The sequence below is a fragment of the Artibeus jamaicensis genome, unplaced genomic scaffold (genome assembly GCF_021234435.1).
Source record: "Artibeus jamaicensis isolate MK-2021 breed Jamaican fruit bat unplaced genomic scaffold, CSHL_Jam_final contig_3201, whole genome shotgun sequence".
Classification (NCBI taxonomy): Eukaryota; Metazoa; Chordata; class Mammalia; order Chiroptera; family Phyllostomidae; genus Artibeus; species Artibeus jamaicensis.
This window is the reverse complement of record NW_026521754.1, coordinates 274041-288361: the sequence shown is the minus strand read 5'-3', so window position 1 is coordinate 288361 and position 14321 is coordinate 274041. Positions and strand designations below refer to the sequence as shown.

General features: G+C 35.3%; 1 protein-coding gene across 3 annotated transcripts in view; it reads left to right on the top strand.

The window, feature by feature from the left end:
• CTDSPL2 (CTD small phosphatase like 2) overlaps window positions 1-14321 on the top strand; it is a 93436-nt gene that overhangs the window by 55004 nt on the left and 24111 nt on the right. For all 3 annotated transcript variants that reach the window (XM_037151992.2, XM_037151983.2, XM_037152000.2), the window contains exons 3-5: window positions 6420-6558; window positions 8598-8747; window positions 13768-13983. In XM_037151992.2, coding sequence (XP_037007887.2) covers window positions 6420-6558; window positions 8598-8747; window positions 13768-13983 — 505 coding nt within the window. The remainder of the gene's footprint in view (window positions 1-6419; window positions 6559-8597; window positions 8748-13767; window positions 13984-14321) is intronic.

The window sequence follows — 14321 nt, the reverse complement described above, 5'->3', positions numbered from 1 at the left end:
TACTGCAGATTCAGGATATCATTTGGTATTATTTATTTTATGCCTAAAGAACATAATTTTGTATTTTGAATTGTCACATTTTTTCACAATGTCTTTAAAAGTGAACAATTAAAACTTTTCATTATATCTTACCAGTTTTTAAGTTTATAATTTTTAAATTTTGTCAGTTGACATTCAGTATTATATTTCATGTATCTGTATACATGAAATGGTTGTCTAAAATAAGTTGTTTCATAAATTTATATAATTTATGAAGTCATCCCCTTAATAAATCTGGTATCCTCTGGCACCATACATAGTTATAATAGTTTTACAGCTATATATTCTGAGCCATAGTCATTACATACTATATCTTACTCCTCATTTGTCTTTGTTATACAAGTTATACAGGGTGGGACAAAAGTAGGTTTACAGTTGTTTATATGGCAAATAATACAATACTTAATAAATGAAAATGCAAAAATAAACTGTTTTGTATACTCATAACTATAAACCTACTTTTACCCTACTCAGTACTCATATTTGGTATGTTTAATGCTTACCCTCATTCTTCATGTCATTGTATACATTTTTGTTGTCTGAAGTCATTTTGGTTCTCTGAAGCTCATTCTTGAGTAGTGTCACAAAAAAAGTTCATGTAATAATATTTTGATTTCTTGAACGTTGCTAATGATGCCCTTCGTACTGAAAATCAGCCTGACTTGTGTGGCTCAGTGGGTTGGGCATCGTTCTGCAAACTAAAAGGTTGCCAGTTCAGTTCCCAGTCAGGGCACATGCTTGGGTTGCCAGCAATGTCCCCAGTTGGGGGTGTGTAAGAGGCAAGTGAACATTTCTCTTGTGCATTGTTCTCTCTGTCCTTCTTACTCCTTCCCTTTCCCTGTCTAAAAATAAATCTTTAAAAAGAAAATCAGTTTTGCTACATATAAAATTTTTGGTTTTTATTTTCTCTTCTTGATTATTTTAAATGTTATTCCATTTATTTTCTGGCATTAAAAAAACACATTGCTGTCAAAAGTTGGAAAATATAATTTCCCCTTTATAAATAGTGTTTGCCTTGGTCTCCAAAGGATGTTTTCATTAAATTCTATTAAGTTTAGGATATATATTGGTATTTATTTTTCTGGGTTGATAGTTTTAATTAAACAGTACTTTTCAATATGTAATTTCAGATATTTTACTTGAGGAAAAGTTTATTTGTTCTTTTGCTCTGGTTTGTTAGGTTTTCTTCAAGGACTGCTGTTTTCTGTCTGTTGGATCTTCTTTTTCTGTCTTGCAGTATTTGTCACATTTTGATGTTTTAAAGTTTTTTAAACCTTTTTTATCTTATATTTCTCTTAAAGGCATAATCTATTCTGTTTATCACTTTTATGTGCATTCTAGTTCAGTCTTTTTTTTTTTTTAAGATTTTATTTATTTATCTTTAGAGGGGGGGAAGGGAAGGAGAGAGGGAGAGAAATATGAATGTATGGTTGCTTCTGGTGTGTCACCTGCTGGGAACTGGCCTGCAACCCAGGTGTGTGCCCTGACTGGGAATCAAACCAGCGACCGTTTGGTTCACAGGCCCACGCTCAATCCACTGAGCTACACCAGCCAGGGCTTTAGTTGCGTCTCTTTTAAAAAAATATTTTATTTCTTTATTTTTAGAAAGAGGGGGAGAGAAGGGAAGGAGAAAGAGAGGGAGAGAAACATCAGTGTGTGGTTACCTCTCACATGACCCCCACTGCGGACCTGGCCCGCAACCCAGGCATATGCCCTGACTGGGAATCTAACCAGTGACCCTTTGGTTCACAGCTTGTGCTCAATCCACTGAGCAATACCAGCCAGGGCCTAGTTCAGTCTTTATTTCTGAAGTGATTTTTTAAAAATTTCTAATTATTTTGTTAAAATGTCACTTCATTTCTGAATTTTTCTAACTCTGATGTATGTCTCATAGTATTTTCTTAATGTCTTTTTTTGAACTAGGTTATAATTTTTAAAAATATTTATTTTTAGAGAGAAGGGAAGGGAGGGAGAAAGGGAAAGAAACATCAATGAATGAAAGAATCATGGATTGGTTGCCCCTTGCACGGTCCCAGCCTGGGACCTGGTCCACAACCCAGGCATGTGCCCTGACCAGGAACTGAACCAGCAATGTTTAGGTTTTCAGGACAACACCCAACCCACTGAGCCACACCAGTCTGGGCAGAAGGTTATAATTTTTATCTATTCTCTACACGTTTTTCTGACATGTATGTTTTCTTCATCTTAGAGATGTTATTTTACTCCTTGTGTGTTTTATTATAATAATTTTGATTGGGTTTTGAAATCGTTAGTTTCTTTTTGCTCATTTTTATATGATATTAGATTTTTGGAATTTTTAGGGGGTGTTGTGATTAAGGGTATCTTTTTAAAGTGGTTTTGTTATTTTTATGTAGTATTTAAAAAATACTGCTTTTTAGCCCTGGCTGGTGTAGCTTGTGGATTGAGCATGGGCCTGCAAACCAAAAGATTGCAGTTTGATTCCCCATCAGGGCACATGCCTGGGTTGCAGGCCAGTTCCCAGCAGGGGCCAGTTCCCTGCAGGGGATGCACCAGAAGCAACCATGCATTGATATTTCTCTCCTTCTGTCCTTCCCTTTCCTTCTAAAGATAAATAAATAAAATTTTAAAAAATATATTGCTTTTTGAGCTATCTCTACCCCATGTTTATCTGGAGCTTTTTTTTCCTCCTTCTCTCTTGATTTCTTACTCAGTTTTGTTGACATTCTCAGCAGTTTCTCCTCTGTGTGGAGCCCTATTGTAGAAGGAGCCATAGGTAGTCATTTTCAAGAGTTTATAAAAGCTAATCTGTTCTTGTTTCACTCTCACCGTGGACCCCTTTGCAATTGGATTGAGCAGCAACTCCCTCTTCTCCTTTTTATCTGATCCAATCTCATCAAATTGGCCTGCCATGCTTTCTGTTGAATACCTGCCTCTTAGCAATTTTGGACTTCTGTTCTCAGATGTATACACACCTTGTCGCATCCTTATGCTTTCTTCTGCACTGGTGCATGAGGGCACCTAGATTTGTGACTGTTGGTTTGTTTTCATCCACATGGAGTTTGGGGGAGTTACCTTGTCTCCTGGTTTTATTTTAAATTTACCCTTGGATTTTGGTTACCTCTTTAGTTCTGTGTATTTCCTTTGGTATTCAGAGATTTAAGAACACCACCTGCCCAAGATTTTCCCCTTAAAAGCCTATCTTAGAGACAACTTTGAAAAATACAAATTCCAGAGAAGACACTGTAGGGTTATTACATTAATTAAAACATACAGTAATGTGGAACTCTTGTTTTTCATAGTTTCTCTTCTGAAAATCATATCACATTCAAAAAAATGTCTCCAAGGTATACAGTTGAATATCTAAGGAAGACCCGGATTGATTGGCTAACTATTTCAGAATTGGACCATCATCAGACATTTGAATACATTATTCTGAATAATAGGATTTATTATAGTCATTGCAGAATCTTAACCTTGACCTTAATAATTTCTGTTTCCTCTTTCTCCTGAGTGATACCAACTAAAGTATTTGAATGTACTCTTAATTGACCACAGTATATAGTTCATTCTGCTACAATATGTGCTGCCTCCACAATATCACTCTGTACATAGTATTGGTGAATAGCAGGACAGAGTTAGTATAACATGAGTGGTGTATTGGTATTATGTGCTTTTTTCCCCCTAAACTGTACAAGGGGATTCTGAATAATGGAAGTGGAATTTTATAGTCCATCAGGAAAGTAAAAAAAAAAAATGTAGGTGTTACAGAGACAAAAGCTCCCCACGCTGCCACACACAGACCTTTTATTTATTTTTTTTAAGATTTTATTTACATAATTTTAGAGAGAGGGGAAAGGAGAGAGAAAGAGGAGGAGAGAAACATCAAAGTGTGGTTGCCTCTCACATCCCCCCAGCGGGGACTTCGCCTGCACGCACCCCAGGCATGTGCCCTAACTGGGAATCGAACCAGTGACCCTTTGATTCTCAGGCTGGCACTCAATCGACGGAGCAACACCAGCCAGGGCCACACACAGATTTTTTAATTAAAGGTGATAATCTGTGGTGGGGGTGTCTTTTCAGAGAGGTATAACCTGGTCTAGCAGAGACTCTTCTCATGTGGCAGTCTGCATTTCTTTTGTGTCTATTTTAGCAGCCCTGCTCGCTTAAAGCTTCTCTTACTAGCTCCCATAAACTTTTGTTTCTACTTTTCTGTTTTTAATAACTTTTACTTTAAGCCCTAAGGTAGCATTTCAGCTGCTCTTAGCTTCCTGACTAGGTATCCAAATTACCTCTGGATGTCCCAGTCATTATTTTTGTTAGTGCTATGGTTATAGAGTTTTAGAGGCATTGATTGATATGACCCAGTGTAGACCTCTCTACCCTCCTGGACCCATTTTTCCCCCTTAAGCCTTAATATTTTCGGTGTTATAGAATTGCAGGGTTTTCAGAAACATATGTATTTATGTTAATAGCAGATATACTAAGAGAATTCATTAAGAAGATAATGGAGTTTAGTGTAGTTGGGGCTCTGTGGCTTTATTTCTGTTCTTGAAGGACTTTATAAAGAAACCCCTACATTTTCTGGTAATAGAAATCTGTGTTTGGGATATGATGTGTCATATTAATTTTAAAATACAAAGGAATGATAAATAGTAAAAATTTGAAGAATGTTGTGGATTACAGAGGCATTATTTTGTGCTATACAGTAGTCCCCTTTTCCCTCTGCTTTATATACTATAGATTTTAAAATCTAGTCCTTATCAAAAAATTTCAGGTAGTCTCATTAAAACAGTAAGGAATTTTAAGCCACTATTACAGTAATGTAAGGAAAAAATTTACAAGTGAGAAAAATAGATGGAGAAAAGTAAATCAGGCTATTGCTTGGGATATACTTTAGTCAATAATACTGTTAAAAATAGTAGAAGCTAGACATATGTGGATTTGCCTGATATAAGGAAATGAATAGAGGACTTCATTAAGGTGTAGAGTCCTTAGTGTTAATTTGGATATTTAAAGAGTTGAGTTTGGGCCCTGGCTGGTGTGGCTCTGGACTAAGTGCTGGCCTGAAAACCAAAAGGACGCTGGTTTGATTCCCAATCAGGGCACATTCCTGGGTTGCAGGCCAGGTCTGGTTCCCAGTTGGGGGTGTGCAAGGGGCAACTGGTTCAAGTATCTCTTGCACATTGATTTTTCTCTCACTTTCCCTCTTTCTAAAAGTAAATCAATAAGATCTTTGAAAAAAATAAAGAAGTAAGGTTGTCATTTGAGGGTGTGGCAGTGTTAGGTCTTATTGTTAGGGTGTTTTTTGTTTGTGCCATTTTTAGTGATATGACAGCAAATTCCAGTAAGTTTTTTCTCTCTTACCCTAAGTGCTTATGAAAGACCTCTGTTCTTTTAGGCAGTTCAAGGCATAAGGGAAGATAACTAAAAATTCAGAGCACATTGTGCAATTCAGTATTTCAATAGCATGGAAATTGAGTGGACCCTGGGGAGAGGATCTGAATTGTGAGGATGCTGTAATTATATTTGTGTATTGTGGTTGTATTAATAAATACTCAAGACTCTCAAGTTTTCCCTGTATTTTCTACCAAGGTTAGATATTTTATTTTGTTTCTCCTAGATTGAAAAATGGGAAAGTAGATCAAACCATATTTTGTCCTTTCTTTATTGACCATATAATTGAAATACAATGTTACATTAGTTTCAGGTATACAGTGTAATGATTTGATATTTGTAGATATTGTGAAATGACCACCACAGTAAGTCTAGTTAACTAACATCTGTTACAATACCTAGTTTCGGATAGTTTTTTTCTAATATAAGAACTTGGAAGATTTATTCTTTTAGCAGGTTTCAAATATGCAATACAGTAGTATTGTTAACTCTATCTACCATGCTGTACATTATATCCTCATGGTTTACTTATTTTTTTTTACTGGAATTTTGTACCTCTTGACTTTCTTCACTCATTTCTCCCTTCCACCCCATCTCCACCTCTGGCAACCACCAATCTGTTCTCTGTATCTGTGAGCTAGGTTTTGTTCGTTTTGGTCTTTAAATTTTAGATTCTACATATAAGTGAGGTCATACATTATTTATTATTTGTCTTCCTCTCTCTGTCTGACTTATTTTACTTGGTATAATGCCCTCAAAGTCCATTGATATTGTTCCAAATGGCAAAATTTTATTTTTTTATGGCTGAATAGTATTGCATTGCATACATATAACTCATTTTCTTTATTCACAGTGAACCACTTACGTTGTTTACATTTGTTGGCTATTGCAAATAATGCTGCAGTGAACACGGTTGGGGTACATATCATATTTTATCATTTTAAAAGTGTAACCTATAAGTTTGAATGACTACTCAATGAGTGTTTTTCCTTTTATATCTTAAGGAAGAAAGAGAAAATCCTTCAAAACGGAGTAGAATTGAACGCGATATAGATAATAATCTGATCACATCAACACCAAGAGCAGGAGGAAAACCTAACAAACAGATATCTCGAGTAAGACGGAAAAGTCAAGTAAATGGAGGTTTGTTAATATTTAGATAATTGCTTTATTAGGTATAGGCAGAGATCTCACCCAACATGTTCCATTTCTGTTTTTAAAAATCTGCTTTAAGCAATTTCTGCCTTGTTTTTCTAATTTCCTTTTTATTGGTAGTGTGAAGCAAAATGAAAATTTACCTTAATATAAATCTACTTTGATGAATTAAAATGACAAAGGCAGAGCAACTAGCTTTATACTGTTTAGCATGAAAATATATGGAGCAGCATTTTTTGATTTCTCATAAATTCACTTCTTAAAGCAGTAATAGTTGTGACTTAACTTCTACATTACAAATTTGAAATGTGCTCTTAGTATGTACAAAGAATTTGTTTCTCAAGCATGGAATTTCAGAACTCAGAAGGGGTTGGATCACTTAGGCCACCTGTTTTTAACTAGGGGGTGGTTTTGTCCCCCAGGAACATTTGTTAGTATCTGGAGAACTTTTTGGTTCTCACAGCCTGTTGAAGGGATGCTGCTGAACATCCTACAGGCCATCTTTCTACAACAAAGAATTATCCAGCCCAAAGGTCAACAGCGTTGCTGTTGACAAACCCCATTCAAGTACCTCAGAAGAGAAAAATAAGGACAAGCAGAGAAATCTCTAAAGAACAACACTTAAGAGCATGGAGTACTGTCTTTTAACCAATGCTATTTTAAACACAACAGCAATAATAATTTATTAGCTTTTTCCTCTCAGTACAGTGATGTATCTCTATTGCTAGAATTGACCAATAGGGAGAAAAGGGATACAGTAATAGGTTAACAGAGCCATTGCCAAGAAAAGAACTGAGGTAGATAGTAAGGTTGTAGAAAGTCAAGAATGATTAATCAAAACATTTGTTTGAGTTTATTATTTTTTTAATCCATGGAAAATCTTCTATACACAAGAAAACTGGTTATTATTTCTAACCACTTTGAAATGGTGCCTCAGTGTCCATAAGTAATTTTTGACACTGCTATACATAGTCTGGTTCATTAGAGCTGTGTCGCTTTTGTTCGTTAAAAATAGATCAGAGGTTAAGTTTTGTGAAGTAGTTGTTTAGCATCCCAAAATGTATATAAACAAGGACAAAAGTTGGCATTTGTGTTTTTTATATTGTAACTTGCTTTACTTACAAAGAGTTTATTTCATTCACTGTTGCTATGTGTTGATTTGAAGACTTTCAGTCTATATAATTCTGGATGTAAATCTACAGTTGACCCTTGAGTAACACAGGGGTTAAGGACACCAACCCCCTGCACAGTCAAAAATTTACATACAACTTTTGACTCCTCCAAAAACTTCCATTGCCTCTCAGTATCCACAGGGAATTGGTTCCAGTACCCTCATGGATACCAAAACCTGCAGATGGTCAGGTCCCTTATATAAAATGGCATAGAGCCCTGTCTGGTGGGATTCAGTGGATTGAGTGCCAGCCTGTGAACCAAAAGGTTGCTGGTTAGGTTCCCAGTTAGGGCACATGCCAGGGTTGTGGGCTGGGTCCCCAATTGGGGGAGTGCAAGCGGCAACTGATAATGTTTCTCTCATATATTGATGTTTCTGTCCCTCCTTCCCTTCCCCTCTCTCTAAAAATAAATAAATAAAATCTGAAAAAAGTGGCATAGAACAATGCATACAGTCATCCTACTGTGTGTGGATTTCCAGCCATAGATGGGAAATACCGTTTTCGGTATAATAGTAGTATAATAAAAACTGTTGAATCTGTGGATGCAAAATCTGGGGATATGGAGGGCCAATTGTGTATTTATTGAAAAAAATCCAAGTTTAAGTGGACCAACATAGTTCAAGCCTGTTTTGTTCAGGAGTCAACTGTACTTTGAAAAGTGCAGTGAATTTTAATGTTTACAAAGCATAAGTAAATTTGTAAAGAGATAATTTGACTTAAAGAGATGTACTTCAAGATTTATTTAAAAAATAAACTTTTCTAATATTAATGCCAGTTACTTTTCATGAAATATTATTTTTACAATGAATGGTTTAGAACTCATTTCTGAAAGCCACTTTTTTCTTTCGTTTTTAGAAGCTGGTAGTTATGAAATGACAAATCAACATGTAAAACAGAATGGAAAATTAGAAGATAGCCCTTCCTCTGGCAGTCCTCCAAGGACTACATTGTTGGGGACCATATTTTCTCCTGTCTTCAACTTTTTTTCACCAGCAAATAAAAATGGTAAGTAAAAACCATTAACCATAATTTGGGTTAAGAAAAATTGATGGCCTTCTTAGATTTTTATAAATTCTATTTGATTTTAGTGGCCTACTTGTCAGCATTTTATGTTTATTTTTAGCCTCATTAAAAACACACAGCTCCAAAAAGTCCTTTTCTTTAAGTGACTGAAATAAGTATAGAATAAGTTTAATTCTGTTGAAGTGAATGAACTCTGCTTTCACTATCTGAAAAGCTACATGTTAAACTTTGGGCTGGAGGGAAAGTTTTGTTTTTTCTTTGTTTGGATGACTTCTTTAATCCTTAGAATGTATGCGGGAAAGAATCGGGAAGCATGTTCAGTTTCCTAGATCAATAAAGTAGAATTTTATGAATATTTTAAGTGTGTTGAAACTAAGTTATTTTTTGTAACACAGTTTATTTTATTTTATTATCATTTGTTTATGTGTTGGGGGTTTTTTTTGCCCCAAAGAGATCTTCAGTTTAGACATAGTAAAACTACCCTAATTCTAATGGATTGAAAGTTTTCATTATATAATGCTTTTGCGGAAGAATCAAAATAGGGTTCTTTATCAATCTATTTTTCAAGAAGATTTAGTCTTATATTTTCAGATGATTAATACAGAATTAATACATGATAATTTAGTCTGTATACTATTTGAGGGAAAGAGACTATGTCTTCATTTTTGCACCTACTATGTTGTTTGACATAGTATTAGGTACATAGAAAGTAGTCACTAAGTGCTTGTTGCCTGGTTATTAAAATGTTAATATGAATTATGTTTCTGGATATTGGTGTGATTTTTAAGAGACAGAGTGGTGTACTGTAAAATCAGGATGTCCTGGGGGCAAAATAATGATTATTAGCACATTAATTTGGCTGTGAGGTCTTACAGTAGAAATAAAACAAAACTACCTTTAACTTTTTAACCCAGTATTTCCTAGACATATTTCACCAAGAACCCTATTCTGAGGATCATCTGTTAACATCTTGTAGAACCCAGTGCCTCTTAGAACATCTTTGGAAATAAATGCTTAGGGTAATGGAAAAGAATGGGCTTTGAAGTTAAACTTGTTTTTAAAATTCCAGCTCTGCCCCTCTTTATTCATGTAACCTTGGACCAGTTCTCTTGAGTCTCTTAATCTGTGGGAGAGGATAATAATACTTAAATGTGAAGGGTGATTTGAAGATTTAATTCACTCCACAAATATTGAGCATCTAATGTATTTTAGCCATTGTGTTAGTCTCTGGAGATTCAGAGATGATTAACACATCGTTCCTGATCTCAAGAGGCTCACCTTTTACATGAGGGAGAGAGAAATATATGTAAATGAGTATAACAAATTTTTATAAGTGCATTGATAGAGGTGTGGGGCAGTGAGAGATTTTAAGAATGGAGTGGTTCTGTATTCTGGGCAATAGTTCACAAAAGGTTTCATAGAAAAGCTGAATCTTGAAAGGTGGTAAAGGTAGAAGGAGCAGCGTGAGCAAAGACATAGTATATTCAAGAAACAAATTATTTTGTCACAGGTGAAACATTACATTTGAGAAGTGCATGGGAAGGCATAAGATAGAAGTTATACAAAAGTCAGATTATAAAGCTAACCTGTAAGATATTTGAACTTTCTCCTTTGTCACTGGGAGATGATTAGAGAACTGACATGTGTTTTCTAAGGATCTCTTTGGTTGTAGTGTGTGGGTTAGGTTCTCAAGAGGCTGGATGCAGGGAGAAAAATTATACTTTTAGTCCATGTGAGACTTCATGCAACCTAATTGTGGTATTAGAAAAGAAAGATCAGAGTTATAAAATGGACAAATTCTAAGCACAGATTGTAGCTGAAAGAGAAGTGAGGTTAATATGACACAAGGTTAGACTTTTTAAGAGAGAATGGCCCTGGCTGGTGTGGTTCAGTGGATTAAGTGCTGGCTTGGGAACCAAAGGGTCACCTGTTCAATACCCAGTTTAGGGCACATACCTGGGTTGCAGGCCAGGTCCCTGGTAAGGAGTGTATGAGAGGCAACTACACATTGATGTTTCTCTCCCTCTCTTTCGTCCTCTCTTCCCCTCTCTAAAAATAGAAAAGAAAATCTTTTTTAAAAAAGAAAATAGTAAATTCCTGGGAGAGAAAGAATTTAATTTAGGCCATGCTGAGTTTGAGATGCCGTGAAACAACCAAATAAAAATGTCTAGTAGCAATGTTTCATTCTGATGTGGAGTTTAGAAATCTGTGTTTAAGCAGTAGAAATTGGTTTTACCTGCTTTTTATAGGTACTAGTTGATTCTAGTGAAATAAATGGTCTGTCTGGTTTAGCCAACTAAGACTGGAATCTTGTGGGGACATTTAAAGACTGGACAAAGTAAAAGAAGCAAACAAAGGAAACATGGAGGAATCCTGGAGAGACTGTATCATAGAAGCCAAAGGGAGAGAGAATATCAAAACCCAGGATCAAATAGCTGTGAAGATAGAAGAAAAGGAAATGAGCATTGAAAAGACACCGCTGAACCCGGCAATTAAAAGGTCATTGGGCTCTTTTGCCAGAACATTTTCAGAGGAGTGATTGGAATTGGAAGCCTAACATACAGGGTGAAGAGTAAAATGGAGAGTAAGAAAGGAAGCAGTAAGCGTAGATTACTGTTACGAGGAATATGAATATGAAAGAAACTGGAGAAGTCACAAAATTTCAAGGGATGGTTTGTATTTGTGAGAGATAAGCATATTTTTAAGTCCCGGGGATGGATCTAATGGGAAGAAGTTGAAAATAGAGGGAAAAATAAGTAATGAAAATTTCTAGAGTATCCTAACAGAGATGGGATCAAGAGAACAGACAGAAAGATTGAGACAGAGAGAAAAAGCATTTTTCTCTGATGCTGGAGTGAAAAAGCTGTGAAGGTGTGTGGAGAAATAAGTGCTTGGGTTGGTAGGTATAATTTTTTTCTTTAAAAGGGGAGATAGTATCATTTGCTGAGATAATTCTGGTGGCAGGGATTAAAGAATGGTGAAAGTTTAGAATGTGTGATGTTGGGGGGTTATAAGTAAAAGGCTGAATGACACATGCATGAAAATACTAAGAAGTATGCTATAGGCCTAGCCAAGATTAGAGGGTTTCATTCGGAGTATGACTGCTCTTTATAATTGTATTGTTTCTGTGCCTGAGAAACCTGTAAATCAAATTGATTCAGTAGGGATTTCTGTGATGGATGACTGTGGAAAAACAAGGGAACAAAGGACACTGAGGCTGCCGTCTTGAGAGTGGCTTGTAAGTGATGTACCATGAAGCCTAACTAGATGAAGAGGGTGCGGAGGAAGCTGTTGAGGGATGTGTTTGGAATAAAAGAGACTGGTCTTTATCAAGCATGAAGATCACATATAATAGGAGTATGAGATAGATAATTAGAAGATTAGAAGTTGTGGTAGGGAATTAATATAAATTCAAACTTTAGGTTTCAGAGGTAAACAGTTTCTTAGTGTTAATGTCCAGGATATGGCCATGGTTAACACCACTAAAGAGCGGTATGAATGAAGATGGAGCCGAAGAGGGCAAGACCTTTGAGGGATTAGTCATTGACATTACTTGTAAGAACAATTAGACAGGTATTTAATACAGCAGTAAACTGGTTAAATTTAGTTAGATGTTAAATTTCTCTGTGATTGAGAGGATGCTTGCAATAGATGACAGATGACAGCAGTGGGGATAAATGAATTGTATAGCCAAGTGACATCAGTCTCAAGGAAGAAGGCATGCAATGGAGATAAAGGAATTCTGACTCAATTAGTACACTGAGTATGGGAGAATAAAGGGCTTTTAGGTAAGGGTATCAGGAAAAGAGATGTTTGGGGGGATAAGGTTAAATTTAAAGTAATTAGGCAGAAGGGATATTCTCTGAGGAAGCTGAGAGTATTGGAGGTTGATTTTGTTGTTGAAGACAACTTTGGAGAGTTCCATTAAAAAACAGTGAGAGTTTGGGGTCATTCCATAATGGAAGAAGGATTGGGCAGCATGGTCGTACATGATGGCTGAGTATAATGAGGAAACTAACTTCAGTCTTTATTAAGATGGAATAAGTCCCCATGGTTAGTTCATGGGGAACAGTTAGCTCATTCTCGGATAACTACCTGTGATTTAAAAATCACAGCTGCTGACAATGTCTATGATGCTTAGTACTGAAAAGGATCAGGAGCTTTTTGAGAAATATATATGCAGTACATATATAATATCTAGACATAGTAAGTACTTAATAAATGATACTTGGTTTAATGTAAAGAATACTATAGTCAACAATACTGTATTATATACTTCAAAGTTGCTAAGAGAATAGATCTTAAATGTTCTAACCACAAAAAAGAAATGATAATTATGTTGTGGGATAGAGTTGGTACCCAGTGACAGGTTGTTAATCATATTGCACTATATAAATCAGTATGTACATCTGAAACTTACATTGCTGTGTATCAGTTATATGTCAATAAAAAATTCTAAATTATGACTGACTATAAATGGGTATTTTAAACTATTTGAACATTTTTAAAAACTTTGTTCACAAATACGGCCATAGTTTATAATAGTCTATTCCTCACTATTTGAAATGTCTGGAAGAGGCTCACTAAACAATGGTATCCTCAGCTTTGTTTCTGTTGTATTCAATTTCTCTAAATATTTATGGGTTTTAATTATTCTATCTTATTTTATTAAAATATATTTGACATATAACATTGTGTAAATTTAGGGTATACATGTTGAGTTGGTATATTTATACCTTATGATAGTTATTATAGCAATAATTAGCAATCTTATCATGGACCATAATTACCCTTTCTTTTTATTGGTTGGTATAATTAAGTCCTAGTCTCATAGCAAGTCTGATGATTATAATACAGTATTGTCTGTATTTACTATACTGTGCATTAGATCTTTAGGGCTTATTTACTAATCATTGTAAATTTGTACCCTTAAACAATGTTTTATTCTTCCATCCCCTATGAGTTTTTAAATGATTGTGAGTACACCGAATCATGATTTCAGGAACATCAGGATCCGATTCCCCAGGACAGGCTGTGGAAGCTGAAGAGATAGTAAAACAACTTGATATGGAACAGGTGGATGAGATCACTACCAGTACCACTACATCAACTAATGGAGCAGCTTACGCAAATCAAGCAGTTCAAGTGAGGCCATCAATAAATAATGGTTTAGAAGAAGCAGAAGAAACAGTTAATCGTGATATCCCACCCCTTACAGGTGAAGAAAATGTCTTGTCTTATGCATCTTCAAGAATAGTTTATAAAAATACAGTATTTTATATTTTTCTTAAATATGCAGATTAAATGCATAAGTTTTTATTTCTTGAAGTTAATTAAAATGGAAATAAAACTTTCTCCCCCAAATTTGTTCATTTTGAAATTGAATTTTTCAAAAAGGCTGTTTTGACTGAGTAATAATATTTTATAGTAATTATTTGTACCGGTCTTACTGCTTGGAGAAATTTAACACAACTAGCAAAATATGTTCTCATTTTGTGAATTTCATTATTATAATTATAATACTTTTAGATAACCCTTAGGTCTGAAGTTCCTGTC